This window comes from Pelophylax lessonae (assembly GCF_965119305.1).
Source record: "Pelophylax lessonae genome assembly, chromosome: 8".
NCBI classification, from domain to species: domain Eukaryota; kingdom Metazoa; phylum Chordata; class Amphibia; order Anura; family Ranidae; genus Pelophylax; species Pelophylax lessonae.
In genome coordinates this window covers 213,895,978-213,921,907 of record NC_138775.1, presented here as the reverse complement: position 1 = coordinate 213,921,907, position 25,930 = coordinate 213,895,978, and the positions used below count along the sequence as shown (strand labels likewise).

The window sequence follows — 25,930 nt, the reverse complement described above, 5'->3', positions numbered from 1 at the left end:
GTTTTGCCTATAGTTCTACTTTAAGTCTTTACACAGCAGCACTGGGCGTGGGAAGGAAAACACCCTTAGGTAGTCAGGGATCCCCTGCTTTGCACATTACTGTGAGTCAAACGTTTAAACATGCTTACTGAAAGCAAGCAATGTGATGACTTCATTAGTGTACAAACACCCTTGAAGAAGCCCTGTGGGTGGGGTGAAACATGCCAGAGGGAGCGTGGCCTAGATGGAGTCTGGGCTGATGTTACTTCTAGACAACAACAAGAGAAGGGCGCACCAACCTAGTGCATTACCACTAAAAAGGTTTTATAGCACCCTACAAAGTAGGTGCTAGGTAAAGTATAGTGGGTCCTGGCTGCCTAACAGCAGGGTCATGATTTTCAGCTGGGCTGTCATGTCTCCCAGGTGTAGCTGTTGAGACTGGGGAGTCTCCCCGCTGTGCTCCATGAGAGGGTTCTCATTGGGCAGTGGAGGAAACCCAGCCAATGGTGCACTCGGGCCTGTATCTACCCCAGAAAGACAGATTCTGCCGCACAGCATTCTGGGAGTGGGTATAAGTTTGAGGGGAACGCATGACGCAGCTTCTTTGGAGGGAAGCAGAGTCCCAGGAGGGAGAGTGCGTCTGTCTCTCCTCCTCTCAGCAGGATCGGGTGTCCCAGGCGGCTTGCCTGAGGTGACAGAGGGCTGAGCTGAGCTGCAGAGAGGATCCGGTGTGCCGAGGACCAGTGGAGCTGAGAGGGGTCCAGTTTCAGGCAAGCATTCCAAGTTTGTGAGAACTGCAACTGCCCCTGGGGGTCTGCCTAGCGAGAGAGGACCACTCCGGTGAAGGTCCTAGGGATCCAGGAATAAGCTGGCCGGTGCAGGAGCACGTGTAAAGGGGGTGCCAGTATTGACCCTGAAGTGTAGAGGGGGTGCCTAGTGAGAGGACCCTGAAGTGCAAAGGGGGTGCCTAGTGAGAGGACCCAGAAGTGTAGAGGGGGTGCCTAGTGAGAGGACCCTAAAGTGCAAAGGGGGAGCTTAGTAAGAGGACACTGAAGTGCAAAGGGGGCGCCAGCGGTTGGGCGCTGAAGTGCTAAAGTGTACAGCGTGCAGTGCGCAGTGTACAGTGTTGAGAGTTGCAGCCACAGAAGCAATCACAGGGGCTACCTCAGTCAGGAAGGACTGGAGGGATCTGTATGCAGGACTTTTGAGCTAACCTGAGTGTCATAAGTCAAGTTTAAGTACAGTACCGCAAGTCAGTATTTTTCAAGCGCCAGGAAGCGTTGGTCGGCATCCAGGCAGCGCCGAAAGGCATTTTTTTCCTGCAAAGTGTCCCATTTGTACCTAGTTGAGCCAGAGGAGTATCCCACTCATTTCCTTCTCCCATCCCCAAAATCAAATAAACAAAACAAATGAAAGATGCCGGAATGGTCATTGTCTCCAATCTCACACTTGGGTATTCAGCTTAAATGGGCTGAAGGTGTTACCAGTAACCATGGCAGACCCACATCAGGCCCAATGCCTGGAAAGCATGCTACAGTTTATTAAAACTGGTGGCTCTGTGGAAGAGGGTTCGCCCTCGAAATGCGTCAGCCTAGCCTTAGCCTAGCCTTAGCAGATCCATGCAGACCTCTGCATGCTATCCAGCACTGCGCAGTGCCTTGGCTACCTTGGAGATTTTATGTTGGTCATGTTTACATGTGTCTATCCACAATTGTTTTATGAGTATAAAATACATTTTTTAAAATTTTTAATAAACCATTTTAGTGATAATACACTAGGTCGGTGCACCCTTCTCTTGTTGTCTTTTAGTGTGTTTTGGATACTTTGGTCCTGAGGGGGCAGCAAGACCACAAGCAATACCAACAAAAATCCATTGAACATCTATATATATTCTATCCCCCCATCATACACTACTCGAGCGCAGGAGATATGTTTTAAACTTTGGTGATGTTACTTTTACTACGGATCCTGCTGGGTTTTGTTGGATGTGCGGCACCTGGAATGTTTCCTTCCCTATGTCTGTATTTATTGAGCTGAGATGAGCTCCTTCCTAGCCTGCACTCCTAGCGGATGTTGCTGGATATGGATAGATAGGCGCCTGGAGTGGCACCCTGTTTCTATGGTGAGACTTCATCAGTGTGCTGCTTCTCTTCTATTGTCCAGATTGTATTTCTTGACTGCACTACAAAAAGTGAGATCAGCTAGCTATCTGTGATGTCTGAACACAGCATTTCCTTTGGCAGGAAAAACAGCTTATATAAATGTTTTTCAACTCCGTGCATAGCTCTTTCCCTCAACTTTAATTATATTTATAACATATCTCTGTTAAGCAAAACAATGGCATTATTGTTCAGGGATAAAAATTAGGAAAACATGGGATAATTTATGTTGTCCTTGATTTGTGGCACACAAAATGGTATTACTGCTTTGTGGATAATCTAAAATGACGCAGTCTGGTAATTGCTAAATGTTGGTTTGAAGCCATGGCCTACTTTACAAATTGTTACTTCAAGCTCAATTAGGTGTTTGACAATTAACAATGTTTTGTATTCAGCAATGTGACCACATTTGTTTTGATGTGGATTACTTTGGCTCAAGAACAATGTTTTGGTAAAAAAACATCCAGCATTTTGGCACTCCAAGGTCACCTCTGTTTTCTCCAAACTATGTGAAACAACAGCTTCCCTACTGAGGATCATTTTTTAATTATTTAGACGTATTTCAGTGAAGTTTTCTAAGCCTGATTTAGAAGATAATTAGAATTAAAAAACATCAGATGCTTTGAAATAAATAGATACAATATAGATAAAAGATGAAAGTCTTAACCACTTCTTGACTGCCCTATAGCAGTTTTACTGTGTGCAGGATTACATACATATACATGATTGTGCACATCTGCCAGAAGGGGGCGCACATGTGCCACTAGCATGCCATTTCTGCTGTCAATATTCACAGCAAAAGCTGATCTGCAGGTGCCTGGCACTCAATGTCTTCTGGCACCAACGGTTCTTTGGTAAAGAACACAAAATGGCGATCTGCCCATGTAAACAAGGCAGATCAACATTCTGAAAATGACAAACAAACAAACACAAGGGTGCACCGGCCTAGTCCATTATCCTTAAAAAGTTTATTAGAATAATGGAATAAAAATACTCACAAATGAATTCTCGATAAAGGCATATCAGACAAAATATAGAGTCCTCAGCATCGAGATCAAGATTGGATCGTCCCCCGAAGCTGTATAGATCAACATTCTGACAGGGGGAAGGGATGGATTCTGTGTTTCTGTAAAGCAGGAACTAGTATCCATTTCTTCCCCTAGTAAAAAATAGCACACAGTGTACACCAAAACACTGGCTAGGCACACATTTAACCCTTAGATTGCCCTAGATGTTTAACCTTTTCCCACCCAGTGTCATTAGTACAGTGACAGTGCATATTTTTAGCACTGATCACTGTATTAGTGTCCCTGGTTTCCAAAAAGTGTTGGATTGTTCGCCGCAACATTGCACTCCCGCTATAAGTCGCTGATCGCCATCATTACTAGTGAAAAAAAAGAAAGAAAGAAAAATTCCAGTTTATACACCATAATTTGTAGATGCTATAACGTTTGCGTAAACCAATCAACATACGCCTATTGGGATTTTTTACTAAAAACATGTAGCAGAATACATATTGGCCTAAATTTATGAAGAAATTCAATTTTTTCAACTTTTTTTATTGAATTTGTTTTATAGTAGCAAGTAAAAAATATTGTTTTTTTTTATTGTCTGTCTTTTTTTGTTTATAGCCCAAAAAATAAAAAAAACACAGATGTGATCAAATACCACCAAAAGAAAGCTCTATTTGTGGGGAAAAAGGACATACATTTTGTTTGGGTACAGGGTTGCATGACCATCCATTTGTCAGTTAAATGAATACAGTGCTGTATTGCAATAAGTGGCCAGGCCATGAAGGTGGGTAAGTCTTCTTAAGGTCAACTTGTTAAAGGTAATTAGATGTTTCTAGGCTTACTAGTTACTTACTAGCTATAATGAATACTGTAAACCACCTACTCTCATACATGCACAGCTAGAATGCTGTGGATGTTTGGGGCATAACAATGTGAACAATGAAATCCCGCATGAGCATTCAGGACTCCTTGGAACCATATAGAGTACAGAAGTGGCAATAGTGGTTGTAAACCCTTATATATATATATATATATATATATATATATATATATATATATATATATATATATAAACACATATGACTTCCTGAAGATGCCAAGATAAGTGAAACGTATATCGGAGCAGGGATTCGTCACTTCTGGATTCCCATGTGACTTCTTTTTTTTTACCAAGACCCAGTACTGAGAACGAGGCACATGCTGTAGATCCCCAGTGTGAGGCTTAGGCACTGTTACATGTGAGTGCAATTATATATTTTTTTATGACTTCTTTTAAACATCAATAAACATACCACACTATAAAGTCATTTTTTGTGTCCCTGGTGGAGTACATTCTTACCTTCCAGGTACAATTTGAGGGGCAATTGGAGTCAGCTTAGAAACCAATCTGGTTTTCTCAAAAGTGCATTTTGACCTTCTCTAAAAAGGGGTCAAACAACTCTGGTGAGTTAACATCTACCCCCTGAGCACCCATGGTGAAGAAACTACAAGACATATGCATCAAGAAGCACATTATATATTTGGTGTTTGCCACAGTCACATTGGATTTACTTTTGCATTTATTATTTCATATGTAATTCTTTTTCACTTATATTCTATATGCAGTCTCTAGAGACATGTATGTTTATTTATGATGAGTACACCCAATGAAGCGCTAATAACTTTACCCGTTTTTTTTTTTTTTTATCCAATAGTGATTTTGCACTCTTTTAAAGGAGCAGCATTTCACTTTTACCAAGGGTGCCATCACTTGCCACATTGTTACCCTTACATATATCCAGTGAAGTGACTGGCCTCAGGTGATACACAGAGAATAAATAATTCCTCCTACCAAAGTTGCACCTGTTTTATTAATTCTTCTCTTCTCTACAGTCTTTGAAAGTCCAGAATTTATAATAATTGTCTGAGCTGTCAGAAAACAGCAGGTTGCTGAAATTACACACTGCAGAGCTCAGCGAGGAGAGCTCTGAATGCTGATTCTCGGAAAGGGACCCTCCCCCCTTTCAAACAGCACACAGAAACAGAGCTAAGGCTGTCAATCACAAGCTTTTTTCTCTTGGTGCCGATCAGAAGTTACATAGTTACATAGTACCGTAGTTGAGGTAGAATAAAGACAATAGTCCATCCAGTTCAACCTGTGTAGGCGCGCGTGGCCGTAATCATCTCTCATACCCCTGAATGTTCTGATCCTTGAGATCTTCTAGATTGTAAGCTCTAATGAGCAGGGCCCTCTAGTTCCTCCTGTTTTGAACTGTATTGTAACTGTATTATCTTCCCTCACATTGTAAAGCGCTATATAAATCCTGTATAATAATAAAAATGTACGTACCGAGAGTCTTTTGAAAGTAGCCATACTTCCCGCAGAAACCACCTCTTGTGGTAGAGAATTCCACACTCTTGTAGCCCTAACAGTAAAGAACCCCCTGCGTTACCTGAGGTCAAAACACTTCTCCTCTAATGGCATTGTATGTCCTCACGTCCTCATGCAATCCTTGCGACTGAATAGCTTTTTTTCTATGCTGAGATCACCATTGAGGTATTTATACATTGCTATCATGTTTCCTCTCAGGCATCTCTTCTCCAGGGAGAATAAATTAAGCGATTGTAGACGCTCTTCATAATTAAGGTCCTCCAATCCCCTAATTAGTTTAGTTGCCCTTCTCTGGACTCTCTCCAGCTCCAACACATCCCTCCTGAGGACTGGGGACCAGAACTGGACAGAATACTCCAGATGTGGTCGGACCAGAGTTTTATAAAGTTATAAAGTTTTATATATGGACCATGCAGATAGCAGAGGAGCAGGGCAGTGGACAGAAATGACACTGTGGGCTCTACATTGAAACAAGTAAACACTATAGAGGGATATGCTTTGTTCATATTCCATGTCTGAGATTGACAACCACTTTAGGGGCTCGTTCACACCAGCGGCTGCATTAGAACTCACTGGTGTGCAGAGGAATGACAGCAGTACCGATGCGCCTATTGCGCGCATCACACTGTTCACTTTTTTCTTAAATGAAATGTACTGAAATGTCACACAGTAAGATTTTATTAAATTCTATTGGCCGCATCGCATGAGGTAATTTTTTTCAGCGCACGCCACCACAGCGTGCTGGTGTGAACTGGCTAGGTGGGAGACAAGCCATTTTGCCTTGTTTCGTGTTTGGACTGTGCTGGAATAGCTCCCCAAAGTAGTCCTAACAAACCTGGAGTGCCCTAACAGGGCCCTATATACAGTAATACTAGGGTGTAAGAAGGGTGGTTTGATTGTATATTGATGCATAAGCATTTTTTGGTGTTTCATTTAGTACAAGGAAAGAAGAGTTGGGAATATACATAAGAAAGGTAGTACACAAATGTCTTTTGTTAAAAAAAAAAAGCCATGGGTAAATAGGCAGTGGCAGAGAGGACATGCACTAATATTTTTTTAGCAATCATTTTCAGTCGGGAGCTGGTCTTTTAATGGGACTTAAATGGCAACATTAAAACATCCTGATCCATACCAGGCCACATGCCCTCAACACTGGGATGATGCCTTGCCAGGCGCATGGGTACAAAGGCCTCATCCCCACTTCCCTGGCATGGCAGATATGGGGGGGGGCTGTGGTCTGTGGTAGGAGTTTTATTGAAATCTGAGAGCTCTCTTTAAAATAAGACAGCCCTCCCCCCTCCCCACCCCACATTAAGGAGTATGGTGTGCATAGATCCCCTTGTTACTCACTAAAAAATGTAAATAGAAAATATATAAATACCTGTGAGCAATGCCCTCACAAATTCTGTCAATACTACCGTTGCAAATTACGGTCTCTAGCTCGCTGCCGAATGACCAAAAACAACATCACATCATCACATGACATCACCCTGGATTCCCAAGTCGGTGGGTGGCTGGAAGCTGTCATTTAGTGGTGGTCCAAATATCACCATTAAAAGAAAATGACTGGAGGTTTGGGCAGGCATGTTAACTTGCCAAACCTGGGAATTTAGTCCACCTGTTTGGTGAACTGCAAACATCTTAGGCTCAGGTTGAACTCATGATTGACTTTGAGGTTACAAGAGGCTCCCATCTCTTTTTGCTCCAACAATTGAACAGAGTAGGGGAGCAAAGAAAAGCACAGGTTCACATAAATGACCCTCAGATCCCAAAAATAATGTTTTAGTTTTATGTAAAAGCTGAAAAAGGAAACTTATACAACTGGATGTACTGACATGATTAGAGAAATATATGTAGTACTGTGCAAAAGTTTTAGGCAGGTGTAAAGAAATGCCGTAAAGTAAGAATGCTTTCAATGATTTAGTTATTTTATTTTATATAATGCAAAGTGTGTGAACAGAAGAAAAATCGAAATTAAATCAATATTTGGTGTGATTACCCTTTGTCTTCTAACCAGCATCAGTTCTTACACTTGCACACTTTGTACACTTGCAGAAAAAAGGGATTTTGTAGGATTAGAGTCAGGTCTATGATTAACAAAGTATACCAAGCAGGTGGTAATGATCATCAATTTCATATGTAGATTGAAACATGGTCAATAACTGAAACAGAAACAGCTGTGTACGAGTCCTAAAACTGGGTGAGGAACAGCCAAACTCTGCTATAAAGGTGAGGTTGTGGAATGGCGATAGACACAGTGGTCGGCCAGGGAAACTTAATTCAGCAGATAAAAGGCACATCATGCTTACTTTCCTTCAACATCTGAAGATGTCAAGCAATGCCATCAGCAGAGAACAGGCAGGAACCAGTGGAACTCAGTTACGCTCATCTACTGTCTAGAGAAGTCTGGTCAGAAGTGGTCTTCATGGAAGAATTGAGGCCAAAAAGCCATACCTCTGACATGGAAAAAACAAGTCTAAGCGACTCAACTATGCATTAAAACATAGGAACTGGGGTGCAGGAAAATGGCAGCAGGTGCTCTAGACTGATGAGTCAAAATTTGAAATATTTGGCTGTAGTGGGAAGCTGTTTGTTCGCCGAAGGGCTGGAGGGCAGTACATTAATGAGTGCCTACAGGCAACAGTAAAACATTATGGAGGTTCCTTACAAGTTTGGGGCTGCATTTCTGTAAATGGAGTTTGGAGATCTGGTTAGGGTCAATGGTGTCCTGCAGCAGGACAATGACCCTAAACATACAGCCAATGTCATTAAGAACTATCTTCAGCGTAAAGAAGAACAAGGAGTCCTGGAAGTGATGGTTTGGCCCTAGCAAAGCCCTTATCTCAACATCATTGAGTCTGTCTGGTATTACATCAAGAGACAAAAGGATTTGAGGTAGCCTACATTCACAGAAGGTGCGTGGTTAGTTCTCCAAGATGTTTAGAACACCCTACCTGCCTAATTCCTTCAAAAACTATGTGCAAGTGTACCTAGAAGAATTGATGCTGTTTTGAAGGCAAAGCGTGGTAACACAAAATATTGATTTGATTTGAATTCCTCTTTTGTTCATTTACCTTCCATTTTGGTAATGGCTAAAAATAGCTAAAAAATAACTTTTAACACATCTTTTCCTGAAAGCATTCTTACTTTACAGAATTTTTTCACTCCTGCCTAGATCTTTTGCACAGTACTATATATATATATATATATATATATATATATATATATATATATATATATATATATATATATATTTATTTATATATATATACATTAGATGCCTGCAAGTTTCTATATGTATCAAGGCTTTGTCCCTGCAGTTTCAGTTACCTCTCTTGGAGCCTCAGTCTGGATGAATTCTTCATAGATTTTCTTGGCTTTCAGAGCCATTTTAGTTGGAGACTTGGTCTTCTTATAATCCTCACAAGCAATCCAGAACTCAACATTCTCCTCGCTGAATTCCATCTTCAGAAAGCTTTGGAATGCAGAAAGCCCATCTATACAAAAATAAAAATAATATGATGACACCATGCTGTTTCCAACAGAATTTAAAGTGGCTCGAAGAATTCCAACAGCAACAACAGCAGAAATGACTCTTCATATACCACCAGATTAAACTATACTGCCAGTCTAGAGGGTCACTACAGATTAAGGTGATAAAAATGTGCAATTGTTCTTTTGAGCTCATGGAACCAAAGCCTAACTACTACCAGTCCTATTGTACTATCTGTGGGCACACATCCTATTGTGTATAATCTAATGCCTCATACAGGCTAGCATTTTTTTCTTACATTTTTCTTGGGAAAAATCCTTCTGGAGTGCAAGTTTACTGTCTGTTATGCTGATCCACAGGCTTTAATACCTAAACCCAGAATAATTATGAAGATCAGAACTGCACAGCATGGATAACAGCTTCCTGCTGTCAACTGTTGCTAAGAAAGCAACAGGCGCCTGCACCCACCGCATCCTTATCAACCGTTGATACTACCTGGCACGTTCACTTACATGGTTGGGAACAAACAAAGGTGCAAAGAGAGGGGGGATATCATTGCCTAAATATGGCCACATATAATATTGATCAAGTATGGCTATACTCTCTTCTCTTATATTGGCAATGACTGCTCAGGGAACAGGTTATTCGGCGAGTGATGTCATTGTGTTAAGATGGTCTGTTTTTTTCTTTCAACAGAAGTCAGGCATCACATTTGATATAAATATACATTGTGGGACTTTTTTTGTAATAAAGGACTTTATTCACATAAACATTTCCATTGGACAGTTATTTTGGGAACAGTGATTGGTTCAAAATCATAAATATAAATATAACGTATGGTATAATGAATGCTATTCAACCATGCAGATCATAGTACATGGCTAGTCAAATACTTTGTTCCAGACCATTGCAGTAAATACAGCCTAAGGGTGGAGGATGCCTCTGAATATTTGCGGAGGAAAAGAAACAGACAGCAAGAACATTAGCTATAAAAATAAACATAGAAAGAATTAGGAGAATTAACATGACAGGCTTACATTGTGTTTTCCCAGATTGCAAAAAAAAAACAAAACATAAATTCCTAGCAGAAAAAAATGAAGTGTATAAATAGAAAGTAAAATATATAGCAATAGGGCCCTCTGATTACCACTCTTTGCAGTACCTGTAACTTTACACCCTAATTGCACCACTGTTAGCCAGTTGACAGTACTACATGCCTTTACCATGGTGTCCCTTTTAGTACAGTGATCAACGCCAAAATACCCCCTTCTGCAGAGCAAATATGACACTGTTATGCACTGTTAAACAATGGAAAGTGTGTCCCTTGCATAGGTGTGCGCACAGGGTGTGCCAGGTGTGCCTGGGCACACCCTAATCATCCTATGTGGTGCAGATTAGACCTTAAAAATATTGTAAAAAAATAATAAAAATAAATAAAACTAAAAAATAATAAAAAAACTAATAAAAAAAACTACAGTCAGCATCCACTGCCCTACTGACACCAATCTCTGCCCGACTGACACTGTCAGTATAAATACACATGCACACACACACACACACACACACACACACACTTACACACACACACATGTGTTTGAGCTTTGGGGTGCACACCCTAATGCAATAGGCTGCGCACACCTATGGTCCCTTGATACATTGGTGGTTAGTGCAAAGATACCCTTCTTATACATTGGTGGTTAGCATAAGCCACAGCTACCGCGCTCATGCTATGCACTCACTCTCTCCCCATATCCTCACCTCCCTATTCATGAATAGGGTGCAAAGTTATGGTTCACAGTGCAAGCACAATAAGCATGGACACTATTTTATTACACAGAGCAACCTGGCTTTTTAGTAGCTAACTACCGTATTTATCGGCGTATAACACGCACTTTTTCCTCCTAAAAATGGAGGAAAAAGCAGCAGTGCGTGTTATACGCCGATATTAAAAAAACAAAGTGCCAGGAAACATCGCCGAGAGCAGAAGGGGCGGGCCAGGCAGAGGAGAAGGAATTACGAGCTGTCATTAGAGCAGAAGGGGGCGGGTCGGGCCGAGGAGAAGGAAGGACTAGCTGTCATTAGAGCAGAAGGGGGCGGGCCTGGCCGAGGAGAAGAGAGAACGAGCGAGCGCAGTCATCGGAAGTCCCGCCTATGACAGACGTCACACCGCTCGCTCGTTCTCTCTTCTCCTCGGCCAGGCCCGACCCGACCCCTTCTGCTCTTATGACAGCTCGTCCTTCCTTCTCCTCGGCCCGGACCGCCCCTTCTGCTCTCGGCGCTGCTTCCCGCCCATTTTTAAAACCTATTCGGACTGTTCCAATGGTGCTTGCGAGGCTGCATATTTGAACACTGCGCTTGCGAGGCTGCATATATTAAGGCTACATATATGGACCCTGCATGTATGGACACTGCTGATAGGCTGCATATATGGACGCTGCATGTATGGACACTGCTGATGGCCTGCATATATGGACACTGCATGTATGGACACTGCTGATAGGCTGCATATATGGACACTGCATGTATGGACCCTGCATGTATGGACACTGCTGATAGGCTGCATATATGGACACTGCATGTATGGACACTGCTTATGGGCTGCATATATGGACACTGCTGATGAAGATGCATTCATGGGCACTGGTGAGATGTCATTTGATTTAAAAATAAAATGTTCTGAGTTCAAAGCTGTTTATTTTAAATTTAAGCTTTTTTCCCTGAAATTTCTCTCCAAATATTGAGGTGCGTGTTATACGCCGGCTCGTGTTATACGCCGATAAATACGGTAGCTAAGAAGTAACAAAAATGAAGAATGTGTGCCTACTTCAAGATGTGCTTGGATTTAAAGTGACCCTGTTACCAATACACAGGGTGTAAATAATGTGTTCATAATTGAAATACTGTGCAGGGGAATTGTTGGATCACAGGACATTGGTACCACTGCCACAGGCTAACTGCAGCTTTTACAGTTGTAAAAAAAAAAAAAAAAAAGGAGGGCATGCCATGTTTTTGCTAATTAAAAAAAGTCAAGGCTTCATTGAATTGGGCCTTAAAGGTATATGATTGGTAGAGTTAGTGATTTATTTCTTTTTAGCCACTGCAACTTGAGTAGAGGCAAAATTTGTTTGGCTAACCCTGTTAGTTATCTATTTCTCCATTTGTTTATAGTACAAAGTTGTTAGGCATAACTATAGATCTTTTCTCACTTGGCCAAAAATTAGAAAGGGACACAAAGTGAGAGATTTACAAAAATTTGTGCACTCAGAATTTGGTGCAGCTGTACATAGTAACCAATCAGCTTCTAACTTCAGCTTGTTCAATTACGCTTTTTCAACAAAACCTGGAAGCTAATTGGTTTATATGCAGAGCTTCACCAAATTTTGCACTCTTCGGTTTTAATAAATAACCCCAACTGTTTGGACTTTATCTATTAGAAGAACAGGCGGTCCCCAGGTTGCAAACATCCGACATACAAAGGACTCCTACTTAGAAACGGAGAGAGACAACAGGAGGTGAGGAGAAATCTACCCCTTGGAAGGGAAATTCACTCCTGTAAGAGTTCTCATGGGGAAAAGGTGTCTTCACTGAAGCTTTATCACCAATTCTTGATTCCACAACAGCCCAAAATTTTCAAGATACATTTGTCCTAGGGACAGAAAGTGAGGTGAAATCTTTTGAACAGGGGTACAGACAGTAAAACAAATGTTACAGGGGTGTTAACCATTCCCAGTGCTATCCAAAAAACCTAAAAATTATTATTTTGGCTGGAGCTAAACTTAAAAAATATATCTGTTCCTGAATTACAAACAAATTTGGCTTAAGAACAAACCTACAGTCCCTATCTTGTTTGTAACCCAGGGACCGCCTTTAATAGGAATTACACATGTAAGAAAAATGGGAAAAAGCAAGTTGTTTGGGTCTCCCTGTCCCCACGTCTTCCTGTGCTTTCTTAACATTCCTCATTTAGATATTCTCAGAATTGCTGTTTATGCTTCGCAGACATCTGTGTATTTTGAAAAACAAATGTCCCTTGTAAATGATATTTTCCTCGAAGGCAAAACTATAAAATGACATGATACATTGGCACAGAATGCCAAGAATTATCTCCAGGGCTCTGTTTCCTGTGTGGGACAGGAAGTTACATCATCACTGTGCTTTCTCCCACTTGCCCACGCTTTTACTTAATTAATACCTCACATTATGTTTTGTTTACTCTACAGATACAACAATCTTTGTTCTGAAAATATGTATAAATATTGCATTTTACAAGCCATTCAATCATTAGCATTAAATTAGTCCGCAGACGCAAATATGTTTATAGCAAAGAATTTAGCATATTAACATCTGGATGTACACCAAGAGAATGTGGTAAGAGCAGAGACTCCCGGTGACGGAAATGTCCGGCCCAGCATTTTCACATAGGTGAATCAAATGTTCTATCAATTTTTCAGAAATTACCCTGTTACCCAAACTATAACATTAGCATTTCTCCATGCACAAGCAGAATTCCCTTGGTGGACCTTTATTTTTTGTTTTTTAAAATTACTTTTTTTACACTCTGCTTTAAAATCAAAACCATTGGGTGCAACACTTTATTACTCCCTGAAAACTCCCTGAAAAAAGATTGTCCAAAAAATTTCAAGTGTAAGCCAAAATTTCTAGCATCATCCCTGTGCTAAGAAATTACTATAAAGTCCTATACAGATATTATCTATATGTTCAGCTAATCGACTGCATAACAGGGTGTCCACCTGAATGATTTTGCACTTGACTAGTAGATGATTTGGAATTATGTATATGGTGAACCTACACAAATGTGCAGCTATTGCGGATGTCTGTTTATGGCCTTATCAGTTTGATTTTGCATTAGTGTCTTACATGAGTACTCTTATTCTTGGACCTCTCTGCTGCCTTTAAAAATGTTGACCACCCCCTCCTTCTCAAAAAACTCAATTTGCTCGGTCTCCGTGACTATGCTCTCCATTGGTTCGAATCTTACCTATCTCACCGCACCTTCAGTGTCACTTACAATTCCACTTACTCCCCGCAACTCCTCTTACCGTTGGAGTCCCCCAAGGTTCTGTCCTTGGACCGCTACTATTCTCAATCTACACCTCCTCCCTGGGTCAGCTAATAGCCTCCCATGGCTTCCACTACCATTTCTATGCTGATGACACCCAAATCTACCTCTTTACCCCTCAGCTCACCCCATCAGTCTCCTCCTTCATCACTGATCTACTAACAGACATATCAGTCTTGATGTCACACCACTTCCTCAAACTGAATCTATCTAAAACTGAGCTCATAATATTTCCTCCTCCACGTGCCCCTTCCCCGGAATTCTCTGTCAAGATCAATGAAACAACTATCAGTCCTTCCACACATGCCAGGGTGCTAGGGGTAACCCTGGACTCTGCACTGTCCTTTCAGGCTCACATCCAATCCCTGTCCAAATCATACTGCCTTAACCTCCGCAACATCGCTAGAATACGGCCCTTTTTAACCAAGGACACCACCAAGCTTTTAATTCATACCCTGGTTATCTCTCGCCTCGACTACTGCAACTCCCTCCTCATTGGATTACCTTTACATAGATTATCCCCCCTTCAGTCCATAATGAATGCTGCTGCAAGACTCATCCACCATACCAACCATTCAGTGTCCTCCACCCCTCTCTGCCAATCCCTTCACTGGCTTCCACTCACCCAACGAATAAAATTCAAAGTGCTAACAATAGTTTACAATGCCATCCACAACTCTGCCCCCAGCTACATCACTAATCTGATCTCCAAATATCAAGCAAGCCGCTCTCTTCGGTCCTTCCAAGACCTCCTGCTCTCTAGCTCCCTTGTCACCTCCTCCCATGCTCACCTCCAGGATTTCTCCAGAGCTTCTCCCATTCTTTGGAACTCTCTACCTCAATCTGTCTGACTTTCCCCTAATATATTCATCTTTTGACGATCCCTGAAAACCGGCGTTCTCTTTAACCACTTAAGCCCCGGAAGATTTTACCCCCATTCCGACCAGGGGGTATTTTGCGATTCGGCACTGCTTGACTTTGAAGGACAATTGCGCGGTCGTGCGATGCTGTACCTAAACGAATTTGGCGTCCTTTTTTTCCCACAAACAGAGCTTTCTTTTGGTGGTATTTGATCACCTGTGCGATTTTTTGATCACGCGCTATAAACAAAAAAAGAGCGTCAATTTTGCAAAAATAGCAATATTTTTCACATTTTTTTATATGAAATTCCCCCCCCAAAAAAATGTAAAAATCAAAATTTTTTAACATTTTCGGCCAATTTGTTTTATGCTACCTATGTTTGGTAAAAAAAATCGCAAAAAGCGTATTTTGATTGGTTTGCGCAAAAGTTATCGCGTTTACTAACAAAGGGAAAGATTTTTGTCATTTTTGTTGTTTTTTTTTTTTTAACGCGTAATGGCGGCGATCTGCGATTTTTTTTTGCAGTACTGCGACATTGCGGCGGACAGATCGGACCCTTGACTGACATTTTTGACACTTTTGGGGTTACCAGTGACATTTCTACAGTAATCAGTGCTATATATATGCACTGTTACTGTAAAAATACACTGGTAGTGAAGGGGTTAACTTTATTTGGGAGGGAGGGGCTGTGTGTGTCCCTAGGGGCGTGCTTTCTACTGTGATTGGCTGGGGCTTGAGCTGTAAGGACACTGATCAACGGATCTACATAGTAGATCCATGTGATCAGTGTCTTTAGAGCGAGGAGAATGACAGGTCGCTTGTTTACACAAGCTGCCTGACATTCTCCCTCTCCCCCGCCGATCGCCGAGTGGCCGGCGGACATCGGGTCCGCTGGTCACACGCGCGGGGGGGTCCGTGACCACGCGGGAGCGGGAGCGCGCCTCCGGCGGCGCGCGCTCGCTCCCTAGACCCTCACAAGCAAGCAACGTAGCCCTACGTTAGTTTGCCTGTGAGGGGCTGACCGCCGACGTAGATAGTCGTGCGGCGGTCGGCAAGTGGTTAAAGAAGCCTATACGGCTACTATCTAATACACTGTTTCACTTTCTCCATCTGCTCATCCGTCACAGATATTTCCTTTTGTATCAATTGACCCTCCCTTTTAGATTGTAAGCTATAACGAGCAGGGCCCTCTGATTCATTTTGTACCAAATTGTATTTTAACTATAATGTCTGCCTTCATTTTGTTAAGCGCTGCGCAAACTGTTGGCGCTATATAAATCCTGTATAATAATAATAATAGTGTCTAGGGAAGAACCCATGGGAGGCTCCCCTTAATAAGAAAATAAGTATCCTTTTCAACAAGGAAAGAACATTAATAACCCATATTTTTACTGCAACAAAATAGGCCATTGCAAAACCATGGAAATTGTCTGCCCTGTGCTTTGATGAGGTCAAAAATAGTGTCAGCGTTACATGATTAATGAAAATATTATGATCATATTTAATAATACTCATGAGAAATTTCAGAGGCCCTGGACACCGTGAATAATTTATGTTCAACCACAAGACTTGGACTTTGGAGCCCTTTAGGGCCCCTGGCTGAGCCACCCATTCCACTATACTTCTCCTCACACTGTACTTCTCTTTATATTCACATTCATATTCATATTTGTTAGAGCCCCATCATTGTTTCTTTCAATACTTTCCTAGATCTTGATTTAGACTTTTTGTGTTTTGTGGTCCCACAAGACCCATTTTTTGCGGTATAATAATTAAAGGGCTTACTAAAGGAATAAGGAGCTTTGACCATACAATAGAAAATAACTCCACACTACACCTTGTAATACCTACCTGTAGATAAAATTTACTGTGCATCATATGTATTCCATTAAATGGTTTTTTTTACTTGCATTGTTACAATTAATATTTTTTTAAACCTGAAATACTGGTTTACTTTCCTGTTTTTATAAAAAGAGTTAAATTTTGTACATTTTCTGATAATATGCTGTGCCTTATTGCAATTTCATCCCAATTATTTAAAAGAAAGGGTGGCCTACTCAGAAGAAGGTACCTCTCAACTTACAAACATTTTGTTACTCACATAATTTATTCTCAACTGCCATACACTATTATTGTCACGTAACTGTAATTTCAAAAGTTCATAGTTCTAAACTTGCTAAGACTAAGAATTATATCCAAGAAGACCATTATTTGATTTGCCTATATTATTGTCCAATTAGAAGCCTCAGATTAACCACTTAAGCCCCGGAAGATTTTACCCCCTTCCTGACCAGGGCCTATTTTGCGATTCGGCACTGCGTGACTTTAACGGACAATTGCGCGGTCGTGCGATGCTGTACCTAAGCTTTCTTTTGGTGGTATTTGATCACCTGTGCGATTTTTTGATCATGTGCTATAAACAAAAAAACAGCGTCAATTTTGCAAAAATAACAATATTTTTCACATTTTTTTATATGAAATTCCCCCCCAAAAAAATGTAAAAATCTAAATTTTTTAACATTTTCGGCCAATTTGTTTTATGCTACATATGTTTGGTAAAAAAAATCGCAAAAAGCGTATTTTGATTGGTTTGCGCAAAAGTTATCGCGTTTACTAACAAAAGGAAAGATTTTTGCCATTTTTGTTGTTTTTTTTTTTTTAACGCATAATGGCGGCGATCTGCGATTTATTTGCGTTACTGCAACATTGCGGTGGACAGACCAGACCCTTGACTGACATTTTTGACACTTTTGGGGTTACCAGTGACATTTCTACAGTACTCAGTGCTATATATATGCACTGTTACTGTAAAATTACACTGGCAGTGAAAGGGGTTAACTTTTTTTTGAGAGGGAGGGGTTATGTGTGTCCCTAGGGGCGTGATTCTAACTGTGATTGGCTGTGGCTTGATGTGTAGGAACAGTGATCAACGGTCCTACATAGTAGAACCGTATAATCACTATTCCTACACAGGGGAGAATGACAGGCGGCTTGTTTTCATTAGCCGCCTGCCTTTCTCCCTCTGCACCGACGATCGCCGAGTGACCGGCGGACATCGGGTACGTCGGTCACACGCGCGGGGGGGTCCGTGACCACGCGGGAGCGGGAGCGCGCCTCCGGGGGCGCGCGTTCGCTCCCTAGACCCTCACAGGCTAGCGACGTAATACTACGTCGCTCTGCCTGTGAGGGGCTGACTGCCGCAGTAAATATACTGTGAGCATTCGGCAAGTGGTTCATGAGGCTTTACAAGCTATTGGGTCACTTTATTTAATTAAAGTGTATGTCTGGAGAAACTAAACAAAAAATCAGCACATCTCTACAATAAATGCCCATTTGCCATGTTTTTTATTTCGTTATGAGCCTCAAAACGTAAATTGGAAACATCAAAGCAAAGTTATGGATTTCTCCTTTAGCGCTTAGCTCAACGGCAATGTACATTATAAGTGCAGGTCACTTTAAAGCACATACCGCTTATAGCCATTAAAAATAATGAATATAGATAACCTTGCAAAGTCATTATTAACAAGTCTTCTACATTTCCACATGGCATCACAGTTGTTACCAGTATAGAGTCAAAGTATATCATTAATACCACCCAGTACTTACAAGGCCGTTAAGTGCTGTTATGTAACGTGATATACTCATTAGATTCACCAGTAGTCAATAGTAAAAACTGCCTTGTGTGTATTTGTAGGAGTAAGCTTTTCTTGTGAAAAACAAATCTGAAGCTGCTAATGTTCCCATAAACAAAAGAATAATTGTGTGCTCTTTTCCTGCAGGGGGGTGATGCGATTATACAAATAATCTGCTTTTCACAGCCCTGAGGCTAAATAAATGGTAATTATAAGGCTGCCAACATGCTTCATAATTAATCAGGATAAAAAAATGACATTTTGCATTTGATCCTCTAATCTATTTTTTTTATGCCTTGGGTATATGTTCTGATCATGCCTGTTGTTTTTTGAGCAATTAAACCCAGTAAATATGATGACTCCTTTCAATGAATAGCCCAAAGCAAATAAACAACAGAGGGAAAAATAAATTGAATGCGTGCAGATGAAAAAGTTACTGGCATATGGTTAGGGATAGATACAGTCATATAGACCATGCATTGTGGGTGTCTACAACTGTACTCCCATGAGACTTCAGTATAGCTTCCTATTGAGCAGTTTAGAACTAATTACTATGCATAAAAAATAAATATGTACAGTATTTCGATTTTTGAAAGGTAAATCCTCCTAAGACAGATACTTTAATAGTCGTTTCACACTTGGGCGACCTGTCAGGCGACCTGGTCGCCTGACAGGTCACCGTAGGTCGCCTGCCATAGAGAAGCTGTGGACCTGTTCTAATAGGAGCGACACAAGTCGCTCCGACTTAGAAAAAGGGTCCGGAGCTTCTTTGGGGCGACCCGGAGCGACCTGCATAGACTTCAATGTTATGAAGTCCGTGCCGGCCGCTCCGAGGTCGCGGTGCGAGCAGCGCACCGCGACTTGTGAGGTCGCCTCGGCAAGTCGGATCACTCTAATGTGAACCGGCTCTTACCAAGGTCACATCTACTACTGAAAGCAAAACTTTACTCTCTAAAACAGCAATAACTATTTTAATCAATATGCTGCTTGCATTTGTAAATAGATAGGAAGATATATTATATTTACTTCTTTAAAACCCTTTTTCTACATTTCTTCAATTGCTTCCTGGTTTCTGGCCTAGGCAAAAATGGTGTCAAACATCCCAGGAGTCTTGATGGGCATTTTTGTTCTTTTATGTGGAGGGAAGGAGGAGGGGCTTTCCCAGCTCCCATAAAAGACACCCTCCTGCCTGCATGCCTGACCTTGCAAATGTGTACCTGCAGCCCATGTATATTGTACTTTGCATACACAAGATATTCTAGGGCACAGGTGTCAAACACAAGGTGGGCCAAATGCGGCCACTCAGGACATTTCATGTGGCCCTCACACCTCTTCTGTAGCTGTGGCACCCCCCTTGTCTCTGCCCCCACCTTGTCTCAGTAGTTGGCAGCAGAGAGGACAGAACTCCTTTGCCAGATCCTGCACTCCTCTGTGCAGCTGCAGAAAGGCTCCACTTTTCCCACACCGCCCCCCCCCTTCTCAGCAGTCCCCAGCAGAGAGGAGGGCAGATCTCCTCCTACAGATCCTGCACCTCTCTGTGCAGCCGCAACACCAACTTGCCTCTGCCTCCCCTGGTCTCAGCATTCAGCAGACTCTGGAAGCTGACTCCAGCCCTCCTCTGGTTCTCCTCCAGACCCTGCACTTCTTCCCAGATCTACCTGCATCTTCTTCCTGGCAGCAGTACAAGGTAAGGGCATGAATTGGGATGTAAGGAAGGATGGGTGACTCTTGACTTCTGATGGTGGTTGGGCTCTTGATATCTCATGTAAGGGTGTAAGGGGACATGGTGTGCTCTGGCCATCTAATCTTACAGATATAACCGGCCCTTTGAGGGCAACCATAATGCTGATGCGGCCTGCGATGAAATTGAGTTTGACACCCCTGTTCTAGGTTATCATGACAGTAAGGGCAGACGGATTCCAGGAAGTAAATGCTACATAAATCATCGGCCTTTACTCAGGATGGCTGCAACTAGAAATGCTGGGGTGGGGGGGATGTTTTTTAAAGGAATCTCTCAACAAAATAACATGTGGAGACATGGATGAACGGGTGAGTTTACTCAGAATATTAATGGTGAATAAATAGAATTTTTGATGCGTGTTGCTAAGATACTGTTATGTTCCACTTTAAATCATTTCTAGATAGATTTTGTTCTTAAAGCATTTTAATAATATTCAAAGTGAGATTTGCACTTCCCTGAGCACAGACTAGCTGAGGGGGGTCTAAACCACTGGACATGACCCTGTCAGCTAAAAGCAATGGAAATGTACTTGTCTTTCCAGCAGTCCATGTCTTGACTGCCACTGCTTTGCTTCTCCCTGATCGCTTTAAGAGACACTTCAAGCAAATACTATTTACAAAACTGATTGACCGATTACTCCAAATATGACTAGTGAGTGATTAGAGTGAAAATTATTATTACAATCAATCAGCCATTAGGCTTGAAAAATGTATTACTACTGGTCATTTAATAATAAGTTTAAAGGGTAGGAAGATAAACATATCTTACTGTCTATGGTTGTATATTTTAAATGAACATATATTCAAAAAAAAATTCTGTAGGGGAACGGTGTTCAAAATATCTTTTATATTTCCAATTTATAAAAACCTCTTTTTGATGAATGGAATTGGCACATTTGACATTACTGCAAGCTTAAACTTTAGGTCCATAAACCTAGAGGTTCAAACGCTTATAAACATTCTCAGCCGTAGCCTGGTTTCCCTTTGATTCAGAGTTTCTATTTTGCCCTACATCACTGTTTTATTTTACCGTTAGACCCCTTTCACACTGTAGAGTCCGTCGGCGGACTCCGTTTTTCTCAGCGGGGTATCGATCCGCCGATCCCCTGCTGAGCAGGCGGATGGCAGCTGTGACTCCGCTCTGTGTGCGGAGACAGAGCTGTCAGGTCCCCGCTCTTCTCTATGGGGGAATCGGATGAGAACGGACCGCCTGTCCGCTCTCATCCGATCCCATCCAATCTGATCCTCTGGACGGATGGATAAAAGGGTTTCCATCCATCCAGATTGGACGGACAGGATCGGATCGGATGTCAGCAGACATGTCTCCACTGAAATCCGATGCCCCATATAGATGCATGGGGCATCGGTTCAGCGATCAACGGTTTGCTAGTGTGAAAGGGGCCTTATGCTTAATCCTATGCCATCCACTGAAGTGGGGTTATTCTCTGTGGCAGATGTATTTGTAACTATCAATGGAATACAAGCGTAGTAATCAGTTAACTCATAGTCCAGTGACACTTACTCTAGGTCTCTAACTAAAAGCCCTTACAGGGGTACAGGCAGTGCTTTATATCAGGGCCCCCACAGAGTGCCCCCCACCTCACATCAGGGTCCCCACAGAGCCCCCCCACATCAGGGTACCCACAGAGCCCCCCTTACATCAGGGTCCCCACAGAGCCCCCCCCTCACATCAGGGTTCCCACAGAGCCCCCCTTACATCAGGGTCCCCACAGAGCCCCCCCCCTCACATCAGGGTCCCCACAGAGTCCCCACCTCACATCAGGGCCCCCACAGAGCGCCCCACTTCACATCAGGGTCTCCACAGAGCCTCCCCACATCAGGGTCCCCACAGAGAGCCCCCCCACCTCAGGGTCCCCACAGAGCCCCCCTCCACCCCACATCAGGGTCCCCACAGAGCACCTCCTGCTCCTCACATTAGGGTCCCCACAGAGTCCCCTTCCCATCCCACATCAGGGTCCCCACAGAGCACCCCCCCTCACATTAGGGTCCCCACAGAGCCCCCCATCCCACATCAGGGTCCCCACAGTGCACCCCCCCTCACATTAGGGTCCCCACAGAGCCCCCCCATTCCATCCCATCCCACATCAGGGTCCCCACAGAGCACCCACCTCACATTAGGGTTCCCACAGAGCCCCCCCATCCCACATCAGGGTCCCCACAGAGCACCCCCCCTCACATTAGGGTCCCCACAGAGCCCCCCATCCCATCCCACATCAGGGTCCCCAGAACTGCTCCTACTCACGTTTTTAGGCTGAGGCTGACACACAGGACTCACTGTGCTGTGCTGGAGTAGCTTGAGGGAGGAGCTGGGTAGAGCCAACAGTTCACTCGGCGCGCAGCAGAGGAGGAAGGAGGCTCTGCAGTGTATGCTGGGGCCTCGCTCTCCTCCTCCTCAGATGACCTCAGTGGTTGCTAGATGCCAGGCGGCGATAGCAACCAGTGCACTGCAGTACAGGCCAGCAGCATGACAGCTCTGCCGCCGCTGCTGGCCGGGGCTGGGACTCCGGAGCAGGGGAACTCACTGGTGGTGACTGGTCTGGCTCTAGAGTGGGAAATATTCTCGGGGGGGGGGCAATTGAGGGCGCAGATGTCCAAAATGAGTGAACAGGTACGCTAAGGCGCACGAAGAGGTAGCGGTACGCTCAAGAGCCATATTTGGTACCGGTGCGTACCGGCCCACTTAAAGCACTGGGTACAGGCAGAATGCTGGAGGAAGAGTTTGCAATAGCCTGACATTACACCTGCCCTTTGCTCAATATGGGTACAATGCTTTGCAGACTCATGGGGGGGAAAAAAAAAATAAATTAACATTTTCTGCAGCAAATATTTGTGTATTTATTTATTTTTTTTTAAAGTGAACTTTGCCTTTAACCCCTTTGTACATAATTGAGTATTTAAATCAAACACCACTTTGCTTTATTTATTACATAAAACTGGCCATACATGGCTTGAAACTGGAGCCACAAGTGGCCCTGCATGAAGCACCTGTCCTGATAAAAGTCAGTTTAAAAATTGACAGGGCTTGGTGGAAACGTATTGGTCAAACAGTGACTGCACCCTGTCAGATGCTGTTACTGTTTGGATATTCAGACAGACACAGGTGCCGCTGCTGCCTAAATAGGATAGGCTGCAATGGAGATTCCTCTATCCACGCTGTTTAACATGGATGGGGGAATTAACTCATTTTCACGGGCTGAACAAGAAAAACTAACTGCGTCTGACTGGCCTAAGTAAACATACACTTTGCTAAATGAACAGCCTATACTTGAGAAAAATTGGGTATAAACCGGAGTATGAGCCTCCAGTAACCTACATTTCTATTGCACAATATTAAAAAGGACAAAAGTAAAGGTATCCTACCCCCAACATGTGGGAATTTAAGACCTTTTGATCATATAGCTCATAGAAAATACATACAATCACACATATATATATATATATATATATATATATATATATATATATATATATATATATATATATATATGTTAGATCCAATGTGGGTGGCATATGCTTAGCCTGCTTTCTGTATGGTCAACGTGTCGCCCAAGCAACAGGCGAAACGCGTTGACCCAACAGACAGCAGGCTAAGCATGTGCCACTCATATTGTATCTAACCTATACTTGTATATATATATATATATATATATATATATATATATATATATATATATATATATATGATTTTCTATGAGTTATATGATCATAAGGTGTTAAATACCCAAAATGTTATGTGTAGGATACCTCTACTTTTATCCTTAATTAAATATCCTATTAAATATTGTACAATACAAATTATTATTTTTTTATCTAAAAACTGTCTACATTGTTTTGCAGTTGTATTCCGCCATTGTAGATTACTGGAGGCTCACACTCAGGTTTCTACCTAGTTTTTTTCTTTATATGATTTGGATGAGGCCATTAAAATCTCTACTATATATTTTTACAGCCTATACTTGGATTTTACATTAAATATAGCAACTCATTTCAAAGGCAAATGAAAAAGAGAACTTTGTTTCTAAAAGGTTTATACTATGGATACGTGCATATCCACTTACACACTTGACACCATGTAATAATATAAGTGTGGGACAAACCTCAGGGCTTTGTATTGCCCCTTCTGAACCTTTCAAGGAATACAAACCAGGACAGGGTCATCTCGGAATATAGAACAGGAAGGTCTGAATTTTCCAGGAAAAAACAGCCTGCTTGTGGGAAAACACTCAGCTATATGGGGTCAATGGCATGGAATATAATGATGTTAAGCCTTGGTGATGAGATATATACAGGAAGCTGAAGAAGAGAAGCAGAGAAGATGGTGACTCACAGCTGTTCTGAAGAAGCTTCTCCAGAGAATCTTTCCATTGCCCGGCCTCGTCAGCTGATGGCCTGGTTAAAGAAAAAGGAAAATATCGTCATCAAATAGACTCAGGAATGAAGTAGTACTTATTTTCTTTATTTGATCTATCTATCTATCTATCTATCTATCTATCTATCTATCTATCTATCTATCTATCTATCTATCTATCTATCTATCTATCTATCTATCTATCTATCTATCTATCTATCTATCTATCTATCTATCTATATATCTTAATCAACAAAAGTAGGGTATTTTTCAGATTTTCTCGGAAAATATTTTGATTTACATGACAACATACATAATATAACATCAAATATCAACCACACTGCACTGAAAACTAAATTCAAAGAAACCTGTGCTGACCTTCTAAAATGCTAGTTGTCTGGCATTATGTTGATCCTCTGATTTCAATAAATTAAATGCCAATGATCTGGAACAAATATGCAGCATAGTCAAAGTAAAGTATAAATACTTGACTGGCATACTAAATAAATTGTTGGCTTTAGATCAGTGTGACAGCGATGCAATTAGCATTTGAATAAGAAGAGGTCAGCCATGACTTCCTCCAGGTTTCTCTATGCATAAGTCTTCTATGTAATAAAACCAGTTCTTGTGACCAGTGTCTATGCCATGATGCTTTTGGGGATGCAGTAGACATGTACCGCATGGTGTAGTTTTGACAGGTTACATATTATAATTAATAAATGGCATTCTAAATGATACTTTTCACTATGTTGAAAATGTAATGGAAAAATGTTAAGTCATATTTTACCAGTGATCTTCCAGGACAGTATTGATAGCCAAGCCTACAGTATGAGTCCATATTTTTAAGCCTAATTTGATGCACTTGCCTTTTTCTAAGCTGATGTCTGATGTGTACTTTAGCTAGTTTTATTATGAATAATCCCAAGTGCTCTTCCAATGGAAAGTATGGATATGTCTCAACGAACAGAAGAGAACCACAGATTTGACCACTAAATAGTCCTTTATATCATTATCTTATGCAGGTGTAAATGGTTGTTTATCCCCTTCAAGAAACAAATCTTAAGGCATCCTGACAGACTTCCATAGCATCATATGTTTGGGTAGCCCCGCCTCGCTTCTACCACATAGGACCCCACTCTCATAAATTTTCAGGCTGGGCCAGAGGCTGTGTTCCTTTTTTCGTCCTCCTCACTCAAAAGGACCATTTTGTATGAAGTTTCCTACTTTTGGAAT

The 25,930-nt window shown here is 42.0% G+C and overlaps 1 protein-coding gene across 1 annotated transcript in view; it reads right to left on the bottom strand.

Annotated features, from left to right (window-relative positions):
* RGS5 (regulator of G protein signaling 5) overlaps positions 1-25,930 on the bottom strand; it is a 183,957-nt gene that overhangs the window by 44,140 nt on the left and 113,887 nt on the right. The window contains exons 3-4 of the mRNA XM_082264855.1: positions 24,677-24,738; positions 8,853-9,019 (exon numbers count right to left, since the gene is read on the bottom strand). Of these exons, the coding sequence (XP_082120981.1) occupies positions 8,853-9,019; positions 24,677-24,738 (229 nt within the window). The remainder of the gene's footprint in view (positions 1-8,852; positions 9,020-24,676; positions 24,739-25,930) is intronic.